Source organism: Phoxinus phoxinus (genome assembly GCF_949152265.1).
Source record: "Phoxinus phoxinus genome assembly, chromosome: 8".
NCBI classification, from domain to species: Eukaryota; Metazoa; Chordata; class Actinopteri; order Cypriniformes; family Leuciscidae; genus Phoxinus; species Phoxinus phoxinus.
In genome coordinates, this window is record NC_136883.1 from 13,028,425 (window position 1) to 13,054,395 (window position 25,971).

The 25,971-nt window shown below is 42.3% G+C and overlaps 1 protein-coding gene and 1 long non-coding RNA gene across 2 annotated transcripts in view; both read right to left on the reverse strand.

Annotated features, from left to right (window-relative positions):
• LOC307003439 (uncharacterized protein) overlaps positions 1–4,124 on the reverse strand; it is a 51,324-nt gene extending 47,200 nt beyond the window's left edge. The window contains exons 1-3 of the mRNA XM_079621827.1: positions 4,065–4,124; positions 3,627–3,968; positions 1,904–2,153 (exon numbers count right to left, since the gene is read on the reverse strand). Of these exons, the coding sequence (XP_079477953.1) occupies positions 1,904–2,060 (157 nt within the window). The 5' untranslated portion in view covers positions 2,061–2,153; positions 3,627–3,968; positions 4,065–4,124. The remainder of the gene's footprint in view (positions 1–1,903; positions 2,154–3,626; positions 3,969–4,064) is intronic.
• LOC307003440 overlaps positions 1–25,971 on the reverse strand; it is a 223,595-nt gene that overhangs the window by 151,327 nt on the left and 46,297 nt on the right. The window lies entirely within an intron of this gene.

Below are 25,971 nucleotides of genomic sequence, written 5' to 3' on the forward strand. Positions count from 1 at the left end.
TCAAAATACTGGGCAGACTCACGGAGACTCACTAGTAGCATAGCCTTGTTGTTTACTGCGATCTCTTACCGGTAGGCGTGGCCTCCTAGGGCAGCGAAGCAAGTGCATTCTGGGAGTTGTTGTCTTTCATCCCCATAAGCCAAAAATACATTTTCTGGCTTTTCTCAGTCTAGAAGGCTCCAAATTCAAAAATAATTTCACATTTTTTCTACATAAATTACCCATTTTAAATACACATTCATCTTTCCAGAGGTGAAGTGTTCCTTTAAAGATGAATCGGATAAAGATGCTCCTGGTACTGATGACTCTGGGTTTAACCTCTAACCACAAATACTTTAGGTATTGTGAGGCTGAAATATATATTTGAGGGTTCGTCACTTCTGTCTTTTGAACAGTTGTCTGCTAAATGTAATCTACCAAGACATAATTTCTTTAGGTACTTGCAGCTAAGGGACTTCATTGGAAAAAAGACCACTTTGAGTACTGATAATTCTAGGACTGAAATTGAGAAAATACTACAAGTAGACATGAGACAAAAAAAAAAATCTCATATTTATGTTACATTGAGTTTGACTCTCCCAGGAGACACAGATAATCTTAGACATATGTGGGGAAATGATTTTGCAGTAAATATCTCCAGAGAGGATTGGGATTTAGTCTGGGATTATGCTAAAAGAATATCAGTGTCAGGGACCAGTCAAGCTCGGTTCCATCCGCCAGCCACACAGAGGCTGCGTTTACACTTGGCATTAACCTGCGATCACCATGATCCGATCAAGCAGATCGGATCATTAGCCAATCAGGACACCATGCGTTTACATTTGTTCATATTAAGTAGCCTCTGTATCTGGATAACCGATCGGATTTCTGTTTCCTGCATAATATTTAAATTAGGTCTGTAGCACGACACCAATAAGAGTAGGCTAAAGATAATACAAATTAAACAATGTCCCAATTGCTTTCACTCACTCACTTTACTTTCCTGTGCAATCTCCATCCTTAAATCAAATTAAGTTTTTTGAATGAAGGAATATTTCCAGAGTTGATCATACAAAAATAACCATATCACATCATCGATCATCTGAGTTTAAGGTTATAACATGCAATGACTATATTAACAGAAATGGGAGTTTAATAAACATGCTGAAACAATAAAAACATTAAACATTTAAAACATAAAAAAAATAAAAAGTTTATTCCCATTATTCCTCTGGCAAAGAAGTGCACGCTCTTCATTAAGATCTCATGACTCACAGCTGTGATTGTACAGGCGATCGCCTCGTTCAGATAATGTTGCAAAATTAAAATGAAAAATGACACACGTATCATGTAAGTCTAAATAAACTGTTGTAAATAGTGACGTAGGCCTGTATTGTAAGGCAAAATATATATATTGTCTAAACTGCGTCTGGCCATTATTTTCTGACAGCCACGTGGGGAGACTGGGCGGGGATTTATGACGTCCACCTGTGAATGCAGACACGGTGACTGGATTGCGTTTACATTACACTGAGATCCGATCACAATGCGTTCTCGACTACCTCCGAAACTGGACACGCTGATCGGATAACATTCCCATCAGAAGCACGTTTACACTCGTCTTTTCAATGTGTATGTGGACAACATCCAGATACAGGTCGCATGTTAATGCCAAGTGTAAACGCAGCCAGAGATTGCTCTTTCTAGAGTACTAATCACCCACACCTGATCACTATCAACGACCTCATTAACCAACACTTAAAACACTCACTTAAAACACTCACGATAGCTCCTGTCTATATCAAGCCTCCAACAGGAACTGACCTGATTCTGTTGTATCCTGAACCATAGCTTCACCAGAGTTTTTTCCCCGCTTCCCCAGAGTTTCCTAGATGTAACATATACCCTCTTGAGAAACACTAACCTTTGTGACTTTGTTCTGCTGTCTCCAGATCTGATCTCTGATGTCTATGATCCAGCGTTCTCCTGAGTTTCCTTATCCTCAGCAGAACCGATTGACTCCGATCACATCTGATAGAGAGAAGATAAGGATTAACGAACTGAGACTGTTGCTTGAACATTCCTAAAGTTATCTGGCTTACCTGCTGTTATCCCTGTGCTGAGAGGTATTCACAGAATCTGCACCTGAATTACTCGCCTTGCACTTTTGTCACCTGTAAATAAAGCTGAGTTTGAAATCCACTTACCTCGATCTCCGTGCCTGAATCCTGACAATCAGTGTGTAACAGAGCACGTGCCATTCAATTCATAATAATACGACGGCTACATATCACCCCTTTTATATCAGAAATAAAATGGACCCAAAACTTTCACCCAATTGCTCAAAATGCAAAATATCAGTTGGTAATTATATTCACTGTATTTGGTCTTGTCACAAAATACAGTTGTTTTGGAAGAAAATTGCAGACCACATTGTCAATATTCTGGGAATTATAATTGATGTTGATCCTTGTTCATTAATTCTAGGTTTACCGGCTGGTATTATTTTGAATAAATATCATAAAATACTTTTTAGTATTTTAACTTTTGCTGCAAGAGAACATTTTGATGTTCTCGATAAGTGAGAAAACTCCTTCAATTAAAACAATTTAGCTGTTGTTTTGGCTCAAAACAAGAAGCCTATTCCTGTGTATGTTTATGTATCTTCCCCTGTAACCTATCTATTTATTTTATTTTATTTTATTGAGAATTGATTTGAGCATTTAAGGTCTGCTTGAACTGTTGTCCTTTTTGTCCTGTTTGCCTTGTTGTTGTTTTTTTTGTCCTGTTGGAACAAAACTAACAAAATTTCAATAAAAAATAAAAAAAGATGGAAAAATGCGGTTTTGCATATACTAGACACATGACTTTCAAATTAAAGATTGGTATCAAAGAGCACACCCAGGTTCCTAACTGACGACGAAGACTTAACAAAGCAGCCATCAAGTGTTAGACAGTATTCTAGGTTATTACGTGTGGAAGTTTTTTTTCCAATAATTAGAATCTCTGTTTTTTTCAGAATTTAGTAGTAGGAAATTACTAGTCATCCAATTTTTTATATCAGCTATGCATTCCGTTAATTTTGTGAATTGGTAGGTTTCTTTATGTTTTGAAGAAATATACAGCTGAGTATCATTGGCATAACAGTAAAAGCTAATTCCATGTGTCCTAATGATATCTCCTAATGGTAGCATGTACAGAGTGAACAGCAGTGGTCCTAGTACTGATCCTTGTGGTACGCCATACTGAACTTGTGATCGATAAGACATCTCGTCATTTACTGCTACAAACTGATAACGGTCAGATAAGTATGATTTAAACCATGCTAGTGCAATTCCACTAATGCCAACATAGTTTTCTTGTCTATATAAAAAGATGTTGTGGCCAATGGTGTCATGCAGGACTTAGATCGAGTAACACTAATAAAGAAATACAACCACGATCGGATGATAAGAGTAAATCAGTTGTGACTCTAACGAGAGCTGTCTCCGTACTGTGGTACAGTCTAAATCCGGAACTGAAAATCCTTGCAGATATAATTTCTTTATAGAAATGAAGTTTTATGTAACAAAGTTCGGGAGGAGCATGTTCAGGTAATCATCCAATCAGCACAAGAAGGAGCCAGTATAAATAAAGCCTTTCCTTACCTCCTGTCTCATGACTAATTTCTCAGCATTAGACTCCGCCTTCGTGCAGTCATGTCCGAGTTAGAGCTCTTCCCCTCCGACGATGAATCTTTCATCACGGAGACATCTCCACCGCAAAACGCAGATCCAGCGACTCTTTCTTCTCCAGCAGCCGTCGACAACTTTGAGCCTCCATCCTTAGGCAGGGGACGTCGGCCTTCCAGATCCTCTCCGCATACTCGAAGACTCCCCTCACCACCGCCAGCGAGGAACTCATCATCTTCATCATCGTCTTCCTCCGCGGCTTCCCACCTTCCAGCTCCCCCAAACATCCCTCCCATAGGGAAGTGGACAGTTAAGGGGCTAAGACAAGCCCTAATTAATTCTGATGCAAATTTCTCCCTCAGGATGAAAAAAGCTGAATTATTCAATTTATATGTCACCTTACAATCTTCTCACCTTTCTGTTTCAGCTCCAATCCCATCGGCTCGAACGAGCAAGGCTCGCCGGACCCGATCGCTCGTCCCGCAGTATCTCCTTCCTCACTTGCAGCGCCGGGCCCCGCGCCACGTCGTCGCAGACCTTCCGCTAGGTCAACCAGGTCAACTCCCCTCCTCAGCCCCTTCCATCGCGGTACCTCACACTCTAGATCCAGGCAGTTCCACTTTCTTACACAATCCCCAATCGTTTTTCTTCCCTTCTACTTCTTTCAGTTTTCCTCCTTCCCAAGCGTCAGGTGCTTACCCTAACGTGAGGATGCCTCCGTTAGCCGGTCAATCGCCGGCGCATTTCCTTCCCCTTCCCCTTCCACACTATGCTCTTCCTATTCCTCCTCCACCTAACCCGGGGGCCGACCTTTAACCCTCTCCAAGTGCGTTCTCCTTTCTCTCTCTTCTCAGCCACTCCTCAACCAGCCCCTCCGAATGCAGTAGCCACAGAACCTCCTCCAGTGATGAACAACATTAGAGCCCAAATCCTCACAGGTGCAGATGTTGATTTGGGTTCTCTCCTGTCCTTGTTTCCCCCAGCTGAGTCCAATCGCCAAGTAGACTGCGGCGACATTTCAGTCACTCTAAAAAATAACACACAGGTTACATCACGTTCACTGTCACTGGCCGAATTCTGTATTGCCTTCAGCCGCTATACAGAAATCATATGCTCATCCTTCCCCCATAGACGGCGCGAGCTGAACGATTATCTTTCCATCATAGCGGAGCTCGCGTTGTCTTACGGGGGTAGTCATTTTTATACGTACCACAAGCTGTTTTCTGCAAAATGGGGAGCGTTGGACACTGATCTCCATAACCGAGTCTTCCTCGGGTGCAGAGATATCTCCTGCGCAATCTGCAGATCCACAATCTGCGAGCATCGCATGTATGTGTGCAAGCCCGTTTATCCTGGTGTTATTATCCTGCTTTTATTTCTGTTAAGTAACGCAGTTGTTGTTAGTGTTTTGTGAACTGCCCATGTGTGCGTGGGATCGACGACGACGCTGATAATAAATCCACTGTGGAATATCAGTCTTCTGACGTGCGTCTTTGCTTACACCTGACTACAACCATTTGGGCAAGCTATCCGGCCCCCCTTATTTAAACAAAAGTGTTACACCACGGCATGCCCCCAAATCAATCCATCGATCCCTCCCTGCCCAGAGCAGAATGCCAAATCCACAAGTTACGTTCCGCGTCACGCAAGAGAAGATTTTTCAATCAGAGCACCATACTCGGCACCCGATAGACAAGTCTGTAGGAACTTCAACGAAGGGAGATGCCCAAGACAACGCTGTCGTTTTCTCCACGTCTGCGATTACTGTGGTGGCGCACACGCCTGCGTGATATGCCCAGTCAAAAAATCTGTCAATAAAAACGCTAAAAACTATCTCTCGACTCCTGTGAATGTTTTCCGCCTGGCCGAAGAATTATCACACCACCCAGATGCCAACTTCACAAATTATCTACTGACAGGTCTCATTCAAGGCTTTAAACCCGGTGCAGAAAGCCATCCCACACAAAATGTTATCTGCGCTAACCTTCAGTCCGCCTTAGCCGAGCCTGAAGTAGTAAATAAGCTAATTAAAAAAGAAATTGAATCCGGTTTCATGATGGGTCCATTCGAGGCCCCCCCGTTTGACAAATTCCGCATCAGCCCCATAGGCGTGGCTACCAGGAAATTCTCTGGAAAAAAACGGTTGATAATCGACCTTTCAGCCCCCCATAATTCTCCATATCCGAGCATCAATAGTCTCATCCCTCTCGAAGAGTATTCTCTCAACTATCATCAACTATCATTGAACAAGCCATAACCATGATTAAAATAGCTGGACGAGGTGCATGGCTTGCAAAAGTAGATATCTCCTCTGCTTTTAAAGTTATGCCTATCCACCCCGATTCATGGCACTTATTCGGTGTAAACTGGCAGAAAAAGTACTATTTCGCCATGCGCTTAACTTTCGGCTGCAAAAGCAGCCCAAAAATCTTTGACACTCTCTCTGAAGCCATATGTTGGATCTTTTCCAATAATTATCAAATTCCTCATCTTCTCCATCTGCTCAACGATTTCCTAATAATTTCACCTCACGACTCAATCCCCGAGGCTCACCTCCTCATAGTGGAAAAAGTTTTCGCAGAGCTAGGGATTCCGTTAGCCCAGGAGAAAACATCGGGTCCAACTATATCCATCGAGTTTCTAGGCATCAATCTGGACTCAGTAAAATTCCAGGCCTCACTGCCTAAGGAAAAAATTGATCGCATCATCTTAATCGCATCCAATTTTACAGACAGCACAGATTGTTCAAAACGCGAACTTCTCTTGCTGCTGGGCCACCTAAATTATGCGATGCGCATTATTCCACAGGGCCGACCATTTATCGCGCATCTCCTAGCCCTCACTTCATCCGTTCATGCGCTGGAAGATCGGATCATCCTTTCTGACGAGTCAAAAAACGAGCTAAAATTATGGATTAATTTCCTCAATCAGTGGAACGGCTTAACTTTTTTTTATGACGACTTCATCTCTTTCCCCCTCGATATCAAACTGTTCACAGACGCAACACCCTCGATCAGCTTCGGCGGATATTACCAAGGACGCTGGTTCGCGTCTCCCTGGCCCCCTCAGCTCCTAGACACCCCCCAGTCTTCAGCCTTCTCTGCCCTTTTCGAGCTCTACCCAATCGTCGTCGCAGCTTCCCTATGGGGGAAAGAATGGTCAACCAAAAGCATCCAAATCCATTGCGACAACGAAGCAACCATATACTGTATCAACAAAGGTCGTTCTCGCTCACCTGCGCTTATGCCACTCCTCAGACGCCTCATATGGATCTCCGCATGCGACCAGTTCTTTATATCTGCAAATCACGTCCCAGGGGCTCAAAATCAAATCGCTGACTCTCTCTCCCGTTTCTCTTTTCAGAAATTCAGGATGCTGGCGCCAAAAGCAGACCCCACTCCAACCCCAGTAACCTCCTTATTCTCAGCTGATCTTCCCATAAACCATCCGCTAAAATCCCTCCTGGACACGTCCATCGAATCCATCCTCCAAGCCGTTTCTCCCAGAACCCTGCAAACATATTACACCGCATGGAAATCGTTCAAATCATTCCACCTCTCTCACAACCTGTCGTTTCCCGATTTTTCTCTTTTAACAGTTACTTCATTCATATATGAAGTAATGGCATCGTGGCATGCGTCGCGAGTGAGCGCTTTGTTTGTGTTTGAGAGCTCCGTCGAATTGATTCATAAATCATTGATTTTCTTCTTTACACTCATTTACAAACGAGCATTTTCTATTTTTCCAGCGTGTGAACATATCTCCGATACTACTCTCTATAAGAAACAATCGGATTGCTTTGATATCGCTAGTTATATCCAACTTTCCGAACTTCCGTTACTATCTCTAACGTTAGCCCGCTAGCATTGCACGCGTGGTCTCGCCTAACGACCGTCTTATTTACACTCGAATCACTGAAATCGCTTTGTTTGTGTTGGAGTTTGTGTTTGTGCTTCGAATCGCTTTGTTTGTGTTTGGAGTTTGTGTTTGTGTTCGAATCGCTTGTTTGTGTTTGGAGTTTGTGTTGTGTTTCGAATTGCTTGTTGTGTTTGGAGTTTGTGTTTGTGTTCGAATCGCTTTGTTTGTGTTTGGAGTTTGTGTTGTGTTTCGAATCGCTTGTTTGTGTTTGGAGTTTGTGTTTGTGTTCGAATCGCTTTGTTTGTGTTTGGAGTTTGTGTTTGTGTTCGAATCGCTTTGTTTGTGTTGTGTTTCGAATCGCTTGTTTGTGTTTGGAGTTTGTGTTTGTGTTCGAATCGCTTTGTTTGTGTTTGGAGCTCCGTCGAATTGATTCAAAAATCCTTGATTTTTTTTTTCTTCGTTACACTCATTTATAAACGAGCATTTTCTATTTTTTCAGCGTGTGAACATATCTCCGATACTACTCTCTATAAAAAACAATCGGATTGCTTTGATATCGCTGGTTATATCCTATGGGGTTGATATGGTAGTGATATTGGTAGCATCACTGCTAATTTATTGTTCATCTGTCATAATGGCGAATACATCGGATGTGTGTCTACCTCTGAGTGCAGGTGAGGACACGTTTGAGCTGCATTCGGTGCGGTTGGAGCTGGAGTCTGTGGAGAAGCAGATCCGTGATCTGCTGGGGAGGCAGGCCGAGCTGCGAGACCGACGATCAGCGCTTGAAGCATCACGCGCCGATGCTCACAAGTCACTGGTTAGTAACTTTTCGACTCCGGCCTCCTCTACTCCGTGTATTTCTCTGCACAGGACCCGAGCTCCCCTGGTTTCGTTTACCCCGACACCGACACAGCACCATGGGCCCTGGATGATTCCACAGCGGAAGACGCGAGCCAGGACCAGAGCAAGGACCTCTCCGCCCCTCCCGGTCTTCGAGATCTCCACCCGGAACCGCTTCTCCCCTCTTCGCGAGACGGAACGCGACGACGCTGTGATCATCGGCAGTTCCATGGTCCGGCATGTCCGCGCTACCTCAGGTAAAGGTACGGTGCGCACTCACTGCTTTCCTGGTGCTCGTGTTCTCGATGTCGCTGCGCAGGTCCCCGAGATCCTGAACGGTGACGAGCGCGTCGGAGCTGTCGTGCTGCACGCGGGGGTGAACGACATCAGGCTGCGGCAGACGGAGGTTCTGAAGAGGGACTACAGGAGCCTGATCGAGACGGTACGCAGAACATCGCCTGAAGCAAAGATCGTCGTGTCTGGACCGCTTCCCACGTACCGACAAGGACAAGAAAGGTTCAGTAGATTGTTTGCACTAAATGAATGGTTAATGTCATGGTGTAATGAACAGAGAATGCTCTTTGTAAATAATTGGAATCTGTTTTGGGAGCGACCTAGGCTCTACCGTGCTGATGGCCTGCACCCCAGCAGAATCGGAGCGGCTGTTCTGTCGGACAACATCTCCAAGACGTTACACACCATATAACTAGTAAGTCAAAGTCCAAATCACATTCTTTGCTGTCCCAAATTAAGTGATATAAGTACCAGTGTAGAACACTTTATAGAAACTGTGTCTATTCCTCGTTTAGTGAGGCCAAACAAAAAATCTACTGTAGGATCTAAGAAAAATCTAATTGTGATTAAACCAGAAAATCTCAATATTAGTGAACAAAAACAATTTCTAAAGCTAGGTCTTCTAAACATTAGATCGCTTACACCTAAGGCGGTTATTGTAAATGAAATGGTCACTGATAACAGCTTCGATGTACTTTGTCTTACTGAAACCTGGCTTAAACCAAATGATTATTTCGGTCTTAATGAGTCCACTCCACCAGGATACGGTTATAAGCATGAGCCCCGTCTGATTGGTCGTGGCGGCGGTGTTGCAACAATCTATAGAGATATTCTTAATGTTACTCAGAAAACAGGCCACAGGTTTAATTCGTTTGAAGTACTTGTGCTAAATGTTACGCTCCTAAATGTAAGAAAGAAATCCCTATTATCTCTAGCCTTGGCTACTGTATATAGACCACCAGGGCCTTACGCTGATTTCCTAAAAGAGTTTGCAGATTTTCTCTCAGATCTATTAGTCAATGTCGATAAGGCAATAATTGTTGGAGATTTCAACATACACGTTGATAACACAAATGATGCGTTAGGGGCTGCGTTTACAGATTTATTAAACTCCTTTGGGGTCAAGCAAAACGTTAGTGGTCCCACTCATCGTCTTAATCATACTCTAGATTTAATTATATCATATGGAACCGATCCAACCGATATAGATATTATACCGCAAAGTGATGATGTCACTGATCATTACATGGTAACTTGCATACTACGTACGGCTGAAATGTGTCATGTTGCGCCGCGTTATCGACCAGGCAGAACAATCCTTCCAACTACTATAGATAGATTCTTGAATAGCTTACCTGATCTATCTCAGCTTCTCAGTGAACCCAAACAAACAGATGAGCTAGAGGAAATGACTAGCAGTATGAGCACCATTTTCTCTAGTACATTAGAAATTGTTGCACCAATTAGATTAAAAAAGGTTAGAGAGAAAACTAAAGCACCATAGTACAACAGTGCTACGCATGTTATCAAGAGAGAAACTCGTAACTTAGAGCGCAAATGGAAACAAACTAATTTAGAGGTCTTTAGAATTGCGTGGAAAGACAGTATGTCACGTTATAAAAAGGCTCTAAAAGCAGCCAGGGCTGAGCATCTCCGCAAACTAATAGAAAATAACCAAAACAATCCAAGGTTTTTATTTAACACTGTGGCTAGATTAACAAATAAACAGACATCACCTGAACAAAATATTCCGTTACATTTCAATAGTAATGATTTCATGAATTTCTTCACTGAGAAAATAGAAAGCATCAGAAACACAATTGTAAATGTACAATCTTTGACAGCGTCTTATGATTCAGCCTCAATTATCGCCCCTCAAGAACAACTACAGCGCTTTACAACTATAGGACAGGAAGAGCTAAATTAACTTATCACTGCATCTAAACCAACAACATGTTTATTAGATCCAATACCCACTAAACTACTGAAAGAAGTGTTACCTGTAGTGGAAGAGCCTCTTCTCAATATTATTAACTCGTCTCTATCTTTAGGACATGTTCCAAAAACATTCAAGCTGGCAGTTATAAAACCTCTTATTAAGAAACCACAATTAGATCCAAATAACCTAGCAAATTACAGACCCATTTCAAATCTTCCATTTATGTCTAAAATACTAGAAAAAGTTGTGTCCGCTCAACTGTGCTCTTTCTTGCAAGAAAACGATATCTATGAAAAGTTTCAGTCTGGATTCAGGCCACATCATAGCACAGAAACTGCGCTGGTTAAAATTACAAATGATTTACTTTTAGCTTCTGACCAAGGCTGTATCTCAATACTAGTTTTACTCGATCTTAGTGCTGCGTTCGACACTATAGATCATAAAATACTCTTAGATCGACTTCAAAATTACACTGGTGTTCAGGGACAGGCATTAAGCTGGTTTAGATCGTACCTATCAGACCGTTACCATTTTGTCCATTTAAATGGGGAAAAATCAAAGATAACGTCAGTAAATTATGGAGTGCCGCAGGGATCTGTATTAGGCCCCCTGCTATTCTCAATTTATATGCTGCCACTTGGTAATATTATAAGAAAACATGGAATAAGTTTCCACTGTTATGCTGATGACACTCAATTATATATTTCATCAAGACCAGATGATAACACTAAATTATCTAAAATGACAGAGTGTGTTAAAGATATAAAATATTGGATGACGTGTAATTTTCTTCTATTAAATTCAGATAAAACGGAGGTATTACTGATTGGTCCAAAAAACTGCCCACAAAACCTCTTACAATACAACCTTAATCTAGATGGACGTCCTGTTACTTTATCCTCTACAGTAAAAGACCTGGGTGTTATACTAGACCGCAACTTGTCTTTTGAAAATCATATTTCAAATGTCACAAGAACAGCCTTTTTCCACCTTAGAAACATTGCTAAGCTACGTAATATGCTATCAGTTTCTGATGCAGAAAAGTTAGTTCATGCATTCATGACCTCGAGACTAGATTCCTGTAATGCTTTATTAGCTGGTTGTCCTGCATCCTCCGTAAACAAGCTACAGTTAGTCCAAAATGCAGCTGCTAGAGTTCTTACTAGGTCAAGAAAATATGATCATATAACACCAATTTTATCATCTCTACACTGGTTACCTATTAAGTTCCGTATCAATTACAAAGTATTGTTACTGACTTATAAAGCCCTAAATGGTTTAGCTCCTGTGTATTTAAGAGATCTTCTATCGCCATATAATCCATTGCGCTCTTTAAGATCGCTAAATTCGAGGCTTCTGGTCGTACCTAGGATAACTAAGTCCACTAAAGGAGGGAGGGCGTTTTCACATCTAGCTCCTAAACTCTGGAATAGCCTTCCTGATATTGTCCGAGGTTCAGACTCGCTCTCCCAGTTTAAAACTAGATTAAAGACGCATCTCTTTAGCCAAGCATTCACATGATGCATCTCATACCTTTTATACTACAGTTAAATCAGATCAAATGCATTCATATTATGAACAGCAGCTACGCTAATTATTTCCCATTTGCCTTTTTTTGTTGTTATCTCGGGACGCCTGTCCTGAGATAACTCAAATAGAGTTCGTCAGCTCCAGTTATGTATCCAGCCTCTCATGGAGACTTCAGATGCCCCAACGCCTGTGATGAGACGACTCGACACCTGTGAAGAGACGACCCAACGCCGACGATATGTTATGCCCTAAATTTTATGATTAACTAACTGTATTTTGTGTGTATATTTTTGAAATGCATTTTCTGTAAAGCTGCTTTGAAACAATATGTATTGTGAAAAGCGCTATACAAATAAACTTGAATTGAATTGAACATCTATTCCATGTGATAGTATTAGTTCTAGAGTATGATTACGACAATTAGTAGGTCTGACGTGTTGTCTAACTCCAATTGAGTTTACAATGTCTTTAAATGCCAATCCCAATGCATCTTTTTCATTATCTATGTGCATATTAAAATCACCAACAATTAGTACTTTATCTGCAGCCGATACTAATTATGATAGAAAGTCCGCAAATTCTTTGATAAAATCTTTATGGTATCCTGGTGGCCTGTATACAGTAGCCAGCAGAATTCTGGTTTGCACTATATATTTTTACATTAAGCACCAACACTTCAAAAGAAGTATATTTAAAACTAGATTTCTTAGTGGTTTTGAAAATATGACTATAAATTACAGCAACACCTCCTCCTTTGCGTTTCAGACGAGGTTCATGTTTATAAGCATAATCTTGTGGGGTGGACTCATTTAAAGCAATGTAATAGTTTGGTTTTAGCCAGGTTTTTGTCAAACACAGCACATCTAGGTTATAATCTGAAATCATATCATTAACTATTAGCGCTTTTTTTATAAATCTTGGGTTGCTGAATATTCGATCACTTAATTAAAAAGCGCTAATAGTTATAATCTGAAATCATATCATTAACTATTAGCGCTTTTGAAGTAAGCGATCGAATATTCAGCAACCCAAGCTTTATCATTTGCTCATCTGTATTATATCTGTTTTTTATTTGTTGAACATCAATTACATTTTTAACCTTAGATGGGTTTGGACGTTTTTTGGATTTCCAAATTCGGGGAACAGACACAGTCTCTATGTGATGATATCTAGGTGAAAGAGTCTCTATGTGATGGGATTTATCTGACCTGGGTGACGTTAGACAGCTAGTAGACGGTCAGTTAAGCCAGTCTGTGTGCTCTTTGAGACCAATCTTTCTTTTGAAAGACACGTGTCTAGTATCTTTAAAACCGCATTTTTCCATCTTAAAAATATATCTAAATTACGCCATATGCTCTCATTAACAAATGCGGAACATTTAGTTCATGCGTTCATGACCTCAAGGCTAGATTATTGTAATGCTCTACTGGGCGGTTGCCCTGAACGCTTAACAAACAAACTACAGCTTGTTCAAAACGCAGCAGCTCGAGTTCCTACCAGAACCAGGAAGTATGACCATATTAGCCCGGTTCTGTCAACACTGCATTGGCTGCCTATTAAACATCGTATACATTTTAAAATATTGCTGATTACTTACAAAGCACTAAATGGTTTAGCTCCGCAGTGTTTGAGCGAGCTCTTAACACATTATAGTCCTTCACGTCTATTGCGATCTCAAAATTCCGGCCAGTTAATAATAACTAGAATATCAAAATCGAGCCCTGGCGGTAGATACTTTTCCTATTTAGGACCAAAACTTTGGAACAGTCTTCCTACCATTGTCCGGGAAGCAGACACACTCTGTCAGTTCAAAGCTAGATTAAAGACACATCTCTTTGACCTAGCATTCACATAATGCATTATAGACTTCTATAACTCAATGTTAGGCTGCATCAACCCGATCTCACGGCAATTCGTACGAATTTTACGAGGTGGCTAATTCGTACCAATTCATACGACCTCACTCGTACGAATTTGTACGTTTTTTGCTAAATCGTACATATTTTACGATTTGCCAAAATCGTATGAATTCATACGAATGACCTACCCCTGACCCCGCCCCTAAACCCAACCGTCACGTGGGTTTAGACAAATCGTACAAATTCGTACGAGTGAGGTCGTACAAATTCGTACCAATTAGCCACCATTTAATCACTCGTACAAATTCGTACGAATTGGTCGTGAGATAGCGTTGGCTGCATAGATTAGATCAGCCGGAACTGGGAACACTTCCCTTAAATCCTGATGTACTCGTTACATCATTAGAAGAATGGCATCTACGCTAATTTTAGTGTCTTTGTTTATCCCGAGGTTTTCCCGCAGTCTGCCAGATCTAGGCCGAATCCAGATCTGACGAAGGACCTTCACCTGGACCCGATGACAACGCAGTGCTGAAGTGCCAACTAGCCTCTCCCTATGGAGGATCCCTTTATTATTCTACAGATAAAGCATTGTGGAAAATTTGCGTATCTACCCCGTAGTGATAAAATAAAATTCTGTATCAAATTTATAGGCAGGACAAGTAGTTTGTTTAGGCTTGGTTTGTAGAGAATTACAAACATGCGCACATATATTCAAACGCACATAACTATAGAATTAATTATTGATGCGCACGTGAGCGCCATCAGCGTTCATCACAGGTTCGCGTTTAAAGTCTGTTTAGAGAGAACAGTGCCATCTTAGCGACCCCTAATTTAATAACAAATTATCCTTTCGACGGAAGTGAATCAATCACAACTAACTTTAGCTGGAAAATAACATTATTCAAGAACCGCTATAAAGCCAAAACAATCTGTTACCTTAAATTATACGTTTATCACTGTAAAGCAGCTTTGAAACAATCTACATTGTTAAAAGCGCTATATAAATGAAGATGACTTGACTTGACTTGACTTGACTTGGCTTCCTGACCTGAGCCCCGGATTGTCCCAGATTGAGTGTGAAGAGAACTGTGCACACCGTCTTCATATGACCCCGTGGAATCAAAAGCAATACGTGGAGGACGTGCGATAGCGGCAGGGCTACTGTCAGGGGATAACTCCGACTCTCTGTCAAGATTTATCATAATGCTATCCACTAAACCATCACACTCCTTAGCTTTAGCCATAGCACGTGTAACAGCACACACAGGAAACGCTGTCAGATATTTCTTCTGCAATTCATCAGACAAAAGGCACCTGAGGTAACCTAAGGGTTTACCAGAATTTTTCCACCAGCCAAATAATTTCCTAAAAGGAAATCCACTCCTTTAATAGGAAAAGCGTTGCACGCAGCCACAGCAACTAGACCGAACACCAGGTCCGAATCAAGTTTAACAGAGTGCATGGGCAAATTAACAAGTGTGACAATGGTTTGTTGTAAAAATCGCACATAGACGAACGAGTCTCAACAAAATAGTCTTTAATCCAAATAGAATTACTCAGGAGAAAACCACATTAGCACAAACTAGAACGGACAGAGAATACAGGGGAACATCTCTGGTTACTATCATAACCTCAGTTCCCTGAGAGGTGGGAACGAGACATTGTGTAGCTACGCTGCGGGAACTCCACCCTTCTCCACTTTTGTTGAAAGCTTGGAACAGCTGGCCAATTGTCGCGAACAACTAGAAAAGTTCACAATACATGAGTAAGGAATTGAACTCACCATAAGCACTTGACATACCACATGGTACATCCAGCTTGTAACATCTGGCGAAGGTGTTCTGAGAAGACCAGCCAGCAGCAAAACATAAATCCTGGAAGACATACCTCTAGACCAGGCCCACAAAGAGGCAACAGTCCTCATCGAATGAGCTCATATCAACCTTCCCCTGGTACGCGTAATCCAGCGCGACAGCGTTCACAATCCAGTGAGAAAGTTTCTGTTTTGAGACAGTTGATGTCTTTCATTACAAGTGCATTACTGTCTGCCTCGCTGTGACTGCTGCTGCTGTGAGTTTGTTTGCTGCGTCTAAGCCTCGTATTAGCTTTGTATTTCTTTCTGTTTTGAACCATCATTTATTATAAATTCTAGTTGTTTATACTACTAAATACAGCTTACTCAACATCTCAGATTAACCTGACATTGCTAGCTTCCGTTATTGTCAGCACAACACGCTAACTCGCTAGCCTTTTAACGCACCACTCGTGCGCTCAGTTATTTATTTTTCTCTCGCGCGCCCGCGCCTTTGAGTTCATAAAAGCCCAGGTGAGTAAGAATCAGTCAACAAACACGGTGAGTAATGTCTTCTACTGTTATTGTCACCTGCACTTCATGTCACATGTTTACCATAGCCTTCTCTGTCGGCAATATAGGATTTATATGTGATAAATGCAAGGAGACAGTCAGGCTGACGGAGAAGATTTCAGAACTAGAGACACGCATCCAAACTTTAATCGAGAATAGTAAGAAGAGTGCTAGAGCTTTAGATACTATTTTGGATGCGCCTAGCCTAGTTAATTCTTTACATGAGTCGGTTCCGGCTGAAGTAGAGCCGTGCAGCAGGGCAGATGGGTGACAGTGAGGGATCGCTCTAGTCGCGGATCAAAAAACCACTTTTCCGTTCCGATAACAAATCGATTTTCCCCGCTCAGTGAAACACCCACTGAGAATTATTCTGATTGTGCCCTAGTTATTGGCGATTCTATTACACGGAACGTGAAAATAGAGACACCAGCCACCATAGTCACATGTTTGCCGGGAGCCAGAGCGCCTGACATCAAAGCAAATTTGAAAGTGCTGGCTAATGCTAAACGTAAATTCTCTAAGATTATTATTCACGTCGGCACTAATGATGTTCGACTCCGCCAGTCGGAGATCACCAAAATGAATATTAAAGAGGTGTGTGAACTTGCAAGTACGATGTCAAGCACTGTAATTTGCTCTGGCCCCCTTCCTGTTCGCCGGAGTGATGAGATAGTTAGTAGGTTGTGTTCACTCAATGGCTGGCTGTCTGGGTGGTGTCCACGAAATAATATAGAATTCATAGACAATTGGAAAAGTTTTTGGGGCAAACCTGACCTGTTGAAAAGAGATGGTATTCATCCCTCCTGGGATGGTGCTGCTCTTCTCTCTAGTAATTTGGCTCATAGTCTTAGAGATAAAACATGACAATCTGGGCCTCAGGTCAGGAAGCAGACGGACTGGCTTAACCGACCGTCTGCTAGCGGCCTCACGTCACCAAGTTCAGATAAATCCGATCACATAGAGCCTCTTTCACCTAGATATCATCATATAGAGACTGTGTCTGTTCCCCGAACTTGGAAATCCAAAATACGTTCAAACCCATCCAAGGTTAAAAATCTAATTGATCTTCAACAAATAAAAAACAGATATAATACAAATGAGCAAATGATAAAGCTTGGGTTGCTGAATATTCAATCTCTTACTTCAAAAGCGCTAATAGTTAATGATATGATTACAGATTATAACCTAGATGTGCTGTGTTTAACAGAAACCTGGCTAAAACCAAACGATTACATTGCTTTAAATGAGTCAACCCCACAAGATTACGGTTATAAACATGAACCTCGTCTGAAACGCAAAGGAGGAGGTGTTGCTGTAATTTATAGTAATATTTTCAAAACCTCTAAGAAATCTAGTTGTAAATATAATTCTTTTGAAGTGTTGGTGCTTAATGTAAAACTATATAGTGTAAACGATAAATCTCGTTTGAAAATTCTGCTGGCTACTGTATACAGGCCACCAGGGCACCATACAGACTTTATCAAAGAATTTGCGGACTTTCTATCAGAATTAGTATTGGCTGCAGATAAAGTACTAATTGTTGGTGACTTTAATATACACATAGATAATGAAAAAGATGCATTGGGATTGGCATTTAAAGACATTATAAACTCAATTGGAGTTAGACAACACGTGTCAGGACCGACTCATTGTCGTAATCATACTCTAGATCTAATACTATCACATGGAATAGATGTTGATGCCATTGAAATACTGCAACAGAGTGATGACATCTCAGATCACTATCTAGTCTCGTGTAAATTACATTTAGCCAAGGCTGCAAAGCCGACTCCGTGTTATAAATATGTTAGACCGATCACTTCTGCCACTAAAGATTGCGTTATCAATAATCTTCCTAATCAGTTTCATCATCTCAGCATCCCGGATAGCTTAGAAGAACTTGATATTGCAACAGAAACTTTTAACTCTCTCTTTTCCAGCACTTTAGACACAGTTGCTCCGCTGCGCTTAAAGAAGATTAAAGAACATAGTCCAACGCCGTGGCACAACGACCACACTCAGGCCCTTAAGAGAGCAGCCACAAAAATGGAGCGCAACTGGAAGAAAACAAAACTAGAGGTGTTTCGGATTTCATGGAAGGAGAGCTCGATTGCTTACAGAGAGGCTTTAAAAGCTGCTAGATCTGCTTATTTTTCAACCCTATTAGAAGAAAATAAACATAATCCTAGGTATTTATTTGAAACAGTGGCTAAACTAACGAAAAAGAAAGCTTCAAGCCCAGAAGTTTCCAAGCAACACAGCAGTAATGACTTTATGAACTTCTTCACTTATAAGATCGATAATATCAGGGACAAAATTATAACTATGCAACCGTCTAATACAGTATCGCATCAGGAAGTGCATTGTAGTCTCCCTGAGGGAAAATTAGATTCATTCATTGCTATAGGAGAGGAAGAATTTTGCAAACTCATCAAATCATCTAAATCGACAACGTGCATGTTAGACCCTATACCGACTAAGCTGCTGAAAGAGATGCTTCCAGATGTCATAGATCCTCTTCTTAATATCATTAATTCATCTTTGTCTCTAGGATACATACCAAAAACCTTTAAGCTAGCTATGATTAAACCGCTTGTTAAAAAACAGCAACTTGATCCTACAAAACTAGTCAATTACAGGCCGATCTCTAATCTGCCTTTTCTGTCAAAGATATTAGAAAAAGCAGTATCCTCACAACTGTGTTCCTTTCTTGAAAGAAATGATATCTGCGAGGATTTTCAGTCCGGATTTAGACCGTACCATAGTACCGAGACAGCTCTCGTTAGAGTCACAAATGATTTGCTCTTATCATCCGATCGTGGTTGTATCTCTCTATTAGTATTACTGGATCTTAGTGCTGCATTTGACACCATTGACCACAACATCCTTTTAAATAGACTCGAACATTATGTTGGCATTAGTGGAATTGCACTAGCATGGTTTAAATCATACTTATCTGACCGTTATCAGTTTGTAGCAGTAAATGAAGAGATGTCTTATCAATCACAAGTTCAGTATGGCGTACCACAAGGCTCAGTAATAGGACCGCTGCTGTTCACTCTGTATATGCTACCATTAGGAGATATCATTAGGAAACATGGAATTAGCTTTCACTGTTATGCCGACGATACTCAGCTGTATATTTCTTCAAAACCTAACGAAACCTACCAATTCACAAAATTAACGGAATGCATAGCTGACATAAAAATTTGGATGACTAGTAATTTCCTACTACTAAATTCAGAAAAAACAGAGATTCTAATTATTGGACAAAAAACTTCCACACGTAATAACCTAGAGTACTGTCTAACACTTGATGGCTGCTCTGTTAAGTCTTTGTCGTCGGTTAGGAACCTGGGTGTGCTCTTTGATACCAATCTTTCATTTGAAAGTCATGTGTCTAGTATCTGTAAAACCGCTTTCTTCCATCTTAAAAATATATCTAAATTACGTCATATGCTCTCAATGAATAATGCAGAACAATTAGTTCATGCGTTTATGACCTCAAGGCTAGATTATTGTAATGCTCTACTGGGTGGTTGCCCTGCACGCTTAATAAACAAACTACAGCTAGTTCAAAACGCAGCAGCTCGAGTTCTTACTAGAACCAGGAAGTATGACCATATTAGCCCTGTTCTGTCAACACTGCATTGGCTGCCTATTAAACATCGTATACATTTTTAAATATTGCTGATCACTTACAAAGCACTAAATGGTTTAGCTCCGCAGTACTTGAGCGAGCTCTTAACGCATTATAGTACTTCACGTCTACTGCGATCTCAAAATTCCGGCCAGTTAATAATACCTAGAATATCAAAATCGACTGCTGGCGGTAGATCCTTTTCCTACTTAGCACCAAAACTTTGGAACAGTCTTCCTACCATTGTCCGGGAAGCAGACACACTCTGTCAGTTCAAATCTAGACTAAAAACACATCTCTTCGGCCTAGCATACACATAATACATTATAGACTTATATAATTAGGCTGCATAGATTAGAACAGCCGGGACCGGGAACACTTCCCGTAATCCTGATGTACTTGGTACATCATAAGAAGGATGGCGTCTACGCTAATATTAGTCTCTCTGTCTATCCCGAGGTTTACTGCTGTCCACCGGAACCAGGCCGTATCCAGATCTGATGAAGGACCAGCGCCAGGACACGACGACGCCGCTGACCTGAAGTGTCAACTAGTCTCTCCTCCTCTCCACTCCGACTTCAACCAACCGGAACTGGACAAATACTCTGATTCATTCTGAACTTCATACACTGTTCACTCATTGGCCAGAGGAGAACTGGCCCCCGACTGAGCCTGGGTTCTCCCAAGGTTTTTTTCTCCATTCTGTCACCTGATGGAGTTTTGGTTCCTTGCCGCTGTTGCCTTACCTTCTGGCTTGCTTAGTTGGGGACATTTACTATTCAACAATATTATTGATCTGCCTTAAAGGTGGACGATGATGAAATTATTTTTTGTATTATTTTCATGTTATCACTGTGAAGCTGCTTTGACACAATCTGTATTGTAAAAAGCGCTATATAAATAAAGATGACTTGACTTGACTTGACTTTCCCTTAGTACAGCAACCAAAGCACACGAAAAGCTGGCCCGACTGAAGGAAGGTGGCCGCGCGATACCATAGCACTCAAAACCAAGAGCTCGAAAGGCGGTAAAGAATGAGCCCTCAAAACTAGAGCTAGATCCCATGACGACACTTAAGGCAGCCTTGAAGGACATAATATCCTCGCTCCCCTGTGAATTGACCACCAGAGCATGTCACGTATTCCTTCAGCGTGGGTGCACTCACGTTATTTTCCAGTCTGTGCTGCAAGAAGCGCCAAACATCCGACACGGGGGGAATCACTAGGTCAACGTCAGTATCCTGGCACAATTTACACCAATCACAGAGTAGAACAACAGTCAATAGCATCGCTCCTCTGGGAGTGCTCACAGCTGATAGGCAGGACAAGACCAATGAGCTGCTCAGCTCAAGTACACCAGAATTGCATATCAGCTAGAATCTTAGGCTGTACTGAACAATACAGAGCAGCATAACAGCACAACAGCATAATCACATATCAGTATATACATAAGCACAGCGTCAGCGGCCGTAGCGACGACAACTGTGAATATACGTAGTTAGATCAGAATAGCCATTTGCATTGAAGAATACAGGGCAACATAACAGCATAAACACATATCAGTATGTACATAGCACAGCGCCAGCGGCCGTAGCAATGACAGCTGTGAATATACGCAGGTAGATCAGAAAATAGCCAGTTGCACTGAAGGATACAGGCCAAAATAACAGCATAAACACATATCAGTATGTACATAAGCACAGTGTCAGCGGCCGTAGCGACGACAGCTGTGAATATACGCAGTTTGACCAGAATAGGCAGTTGCACTGAAGGATACAGAGCAACATAACGGCATAAACACATATCAGTATGTACATAAGCACAGCGTTGGCGGCCGTATCGACGACAACTGTGAATATACGCAATTAGATCAGAATAGCCAGTTGCACTGAAGAATACAGGGCAACATAAACGCATAAACACATATCAGGATGTACATAAGCACAGCATCAGTGGCCGTACCAACGACATCTGTGAATATACACAGTTAGATCAAAATAGCCAGCGCACTGGAGGATACGGGGCAACATAACGGCATAAACACATATCAGTATGTACATAAGCAAAGCGTCAGCAGCCAAAGCGGCAAGAACTGCGTAAACGACTGTAGTCAAGACTCAAGGCTCAAGACTAGGAGATAATTGAGGATAATCACTCACCGAAAGCACTGTTCTGTGAAGATCAGCCGGTTGCAAAACATACAACCCTAAAGACGCGCCTACATGGTCCATGAAAAGGCGATAGACCTCGACGAGTGAGCTCACATGTTAAGGCGGGCGTTCCTCCTGAATGTGCGCTAGTTAAGTGCTCGGTTGATGGGTATCTGGTCCAGTATCAGACAGAGTCCTCCATGCCTCTTGGGCACAACAGGAATAGTGGCTGTGCACTTCCATTCTCAGAACGGGGCGTATTAAGGCAAAGTCAGTGATGGACCTACGCCTGATGCGGTGTGGTCTGCGTCTGGACTGAAGAGAATATCTGTTTTGAGGATGGCCCTTTCCGTGGTCCGTGATGCTACATTCCTGGTCCCGCCCACTGCCTACGGCGAAGATCCGGCTCAGGGACAAGGTGCTGACAAAGAGCGACCGACAGGGCAATATTCATAACTCATAGCCTTCGGCCTTCTGCGCCTCAGAGTAAAGCTCAGTAACTGACTTCACGCCGTCACCAAGGAGGCCGTGAACTTGCACGGCTTGGACTGCAAACTAAGATCTGTGCCCAGAGACGAACGGACGGGCACAGATGCACGGAGACGGTCTCTCCCGCCTCGGTTTCTTTAGATGCATGCAGATTGTGGTGCAGATCACTTTACCATGTGCTCGTGGACGTCGTGGAAAAAGAGTCCTCCTCCTCGAAGCAGCCTGGCTGGAGATACCAGACTTACTTCCTTTTTACCGGAGCATTTCACGTCAAGTCCAGTGTGTCCGCGAAAAGGACCGGTGCGTGGCGACGGCAGAGGACTATGGCCACAGGCCTCGTCGTCACCGTTGTTTCTGGATGGGGGAGGGCCCACCAGCGGCTCGCTGGCGGCAGTGGGCCTCGATCCCGTAATAGCAAAAACCCTCTCGAGTGCACACCAGCAGGTCGGCGCAGTGCACTTCTTGGACGTGGAGTCCAAGAATGCCGCCTCGGCGTGGGCCAGGCCCAGGCATGCGGCACAGTACTTGTAGGTGTGGGGCGGGTCGATGGGGCCCGCACAAATCTTGCAAAGGTTAGCCATCGGATGCGAGGAAGAAAAAAAGGTCACTAGTCCTCAGGTGCAACTTCAACGATGACAGCATGAAGAAAGAGATTCTGACGCAATTGTCACACCCATGAATTTTATACTGCCCGCGAGCCTGTCAGTATTTGCATATTTTGCGACAATTGGCCAGCTGTTCCAAGCTGGTGCTAGCCCATAAGATTTCAACAAAAGTGGAGAAGAGAGGAATTTTTTTTAATTTTTGCATTACAAAAAAACAGCCCTTTTTTAACAGGGGTGTGTATACTTTTTATATCCACTGTACACACACAGGTTGCGTTTCCATGTTTTATGGGGAGTTCGGGCCTAACGACTCTAAAGTCGTATTAAAACCGAAACATGGGTACGTGCCTAAGTCCCTCAACACACCGTTCAGGGCTCAGGTCATCTCCCTGTCGGCTCTGCCGGCCTCCGAGGACGGAAATAGCTCCCTTTGTCCGGTCAGGGCATTAAGAGCTTATGTGTCCCGCTCCGCTGTTTTTCGACAGACAGAGCAGCTCTTCGTTTTGTTTGGTGGGCGTTCTAAAGGGCGAGCCGCAACGAAACAAAGCCTAGGTTTAACATGCCCACTGGGCATCAGAGTACACTCTACGAGGGGCATGGCCTCTTCGTGGGCCTGGTATAGTGGAATCTCGTTGCAAGATATTTGTACGGCGGCAGCCTGGGCCTCCCCGTCTACATTTATAAGGTTCTATAACCTAGAGGTTCCCGCGTTGCAGGCTAAACTGCTCTCGGTCTAGGAGACTCAAACGGTGTCCCTGCCCCGCATTGCGGCCCAGATCACCTTATGTTTAAGCATCACTCACTGACAACTATGTCCCATGAGCATGCTATGACCTGCCATATATATCTATTTTGTTACATATATATGCTATTTTAAAGGGATGATGCTATTCTAGCCGCTCTCCTTATAAAACTCTCTGTGAGTTGTTGTGTGTAGGCACTTGCATGCCCTTGGGTGTCTGTGCTGGATCCGAGCACGCACGGCGTTTTACATGGGGTTCCCGTAGTGTCTTCGACGCAGTACGAGAGAACTCTCGTAAGAGAACGTACTCGGTTACTAACGTAACCTCGGTTCTCTCTAGAAGAGGAACGAGTACTGCGTCTCAGTGCCGTGCATGCCCACTCTGCGTCGCTTCAGTGGCGAAAATCAGTGTGGAGCAGCTACGCTCGAGTATTTATAGCCTAGGCCACGCCCGTTTCGTCGGGACGTGACGCAGAGGGCGCGAAGCGCCCTCATTGGGTCAAGTGTCACTTGAGGCCTCGCATAGGCTGCTGCTTTTCTAGCAGAGCAGCCAATAGGCGCGCAAGCTGTCCGCCTAAGGCTGTATGCTGCAGAAATGCGGATTAATTTTTTAGGCTTCAATATCTCGAGAAAGAATCTTTCCCGTAGCGTCTTCGACGCAGTACTCGTTCCTCTTCTAGGGAGAACCGAGGTTACGTTAGTAACTGAGTACGACTTCCATAGTATTTTTTTTCCCCTTGGGGTCAACCTAAACCTACCCATAACAGAAAACTTTCTGCATTTTGAAGATGTACATTTGAAGATGTAAACATAATTTAAGATGATTTATAAGCTGTTTTCCTAAAAAAATGCCAGGATTCCAAAGATGGGTAAAAAAAAAATGCTTAAAAAAGCAGCACTGAAGGAGTTGCTGTGCCCATCTACACTGGAGTGGACACTGAATTGCACTTTAGTTCTTGAGCAAATTCATTCAATGTGTATTTGTCAAGCATTTTTAGCACAAGCCTTTTATATCAGATGATTTTTAGATAAGAAAAATAATCAAGTGTGTGTTATAACAGTGTACATTTGTAAGAAATACATTTCTGCAGTCAGTTGATTAAGTTATTTAGGATATTAGTGATTCAAAAATGGCTCTAAGTATGAGGATGTATTAGTGTACAACATGTGAAAACATGTTGTGTGGCATGCTTAAACTAGTAAGGACAGTCTGCCTGGAAACTAACCGGATGTCTGTCCTCCCACTCTATTCCAGCACAGACCCTGAGCAGGGCTATGTGCCAGGGAATTCCCAACTCCCTCCTCAAGACATGACATAGCTGTACTAGACCGTTAAATACATTAATGCCTACTGAGATGGTGTGTTTCTAGTGGATGATACAGATTTCTGTGGAAAATAACCTACTGATGATAGAGGGGTGATGTGAGGATAAGGTTATTTAAACAGACCTCAGGTTTTATTAAAACATTGTGATGCCATTCTCAGCTGAAAACCCTGCATGGAATTCCTAGGAAAAATTCTGTCATACCATTCAGCCACTACCATAACAACACTTATTGTGGGAATGATTCTGGTTTGATCAATGCATTTTTGTTCAACATTTGATTAGGGCATTGTGACCAAAAGTGAAACTGATTTCTAACCAATTAATTTCTTGTGAGTTTAAGATTTTCCAGAAAAGCCTGTTTCCAGTAGGCGTTTGCATGGGGCCGTCCTTTTAATGAGCAAATTAAAGATTGTCACTCAACTTTTGAGTTTTGTTTATGTAAAGAAACGCGATTGAGTCACTGAGGTTGCCACAGTATAACAGAAAACGGCCCCTGACAACACAAATCTACTTTCAGTTAGGCATTAGGAAAACATTTGACTTATTAAAATGGCATATGTTATGATTTCCTTTTTTTTGTCTCTACCCCAAACCATGCACAGCAACTGAAAATAAGCTGTCGTCTCTGACTAATACCACAACCTTCAGTCTGTTCTGGTTTTGATGACAGAGCAGGT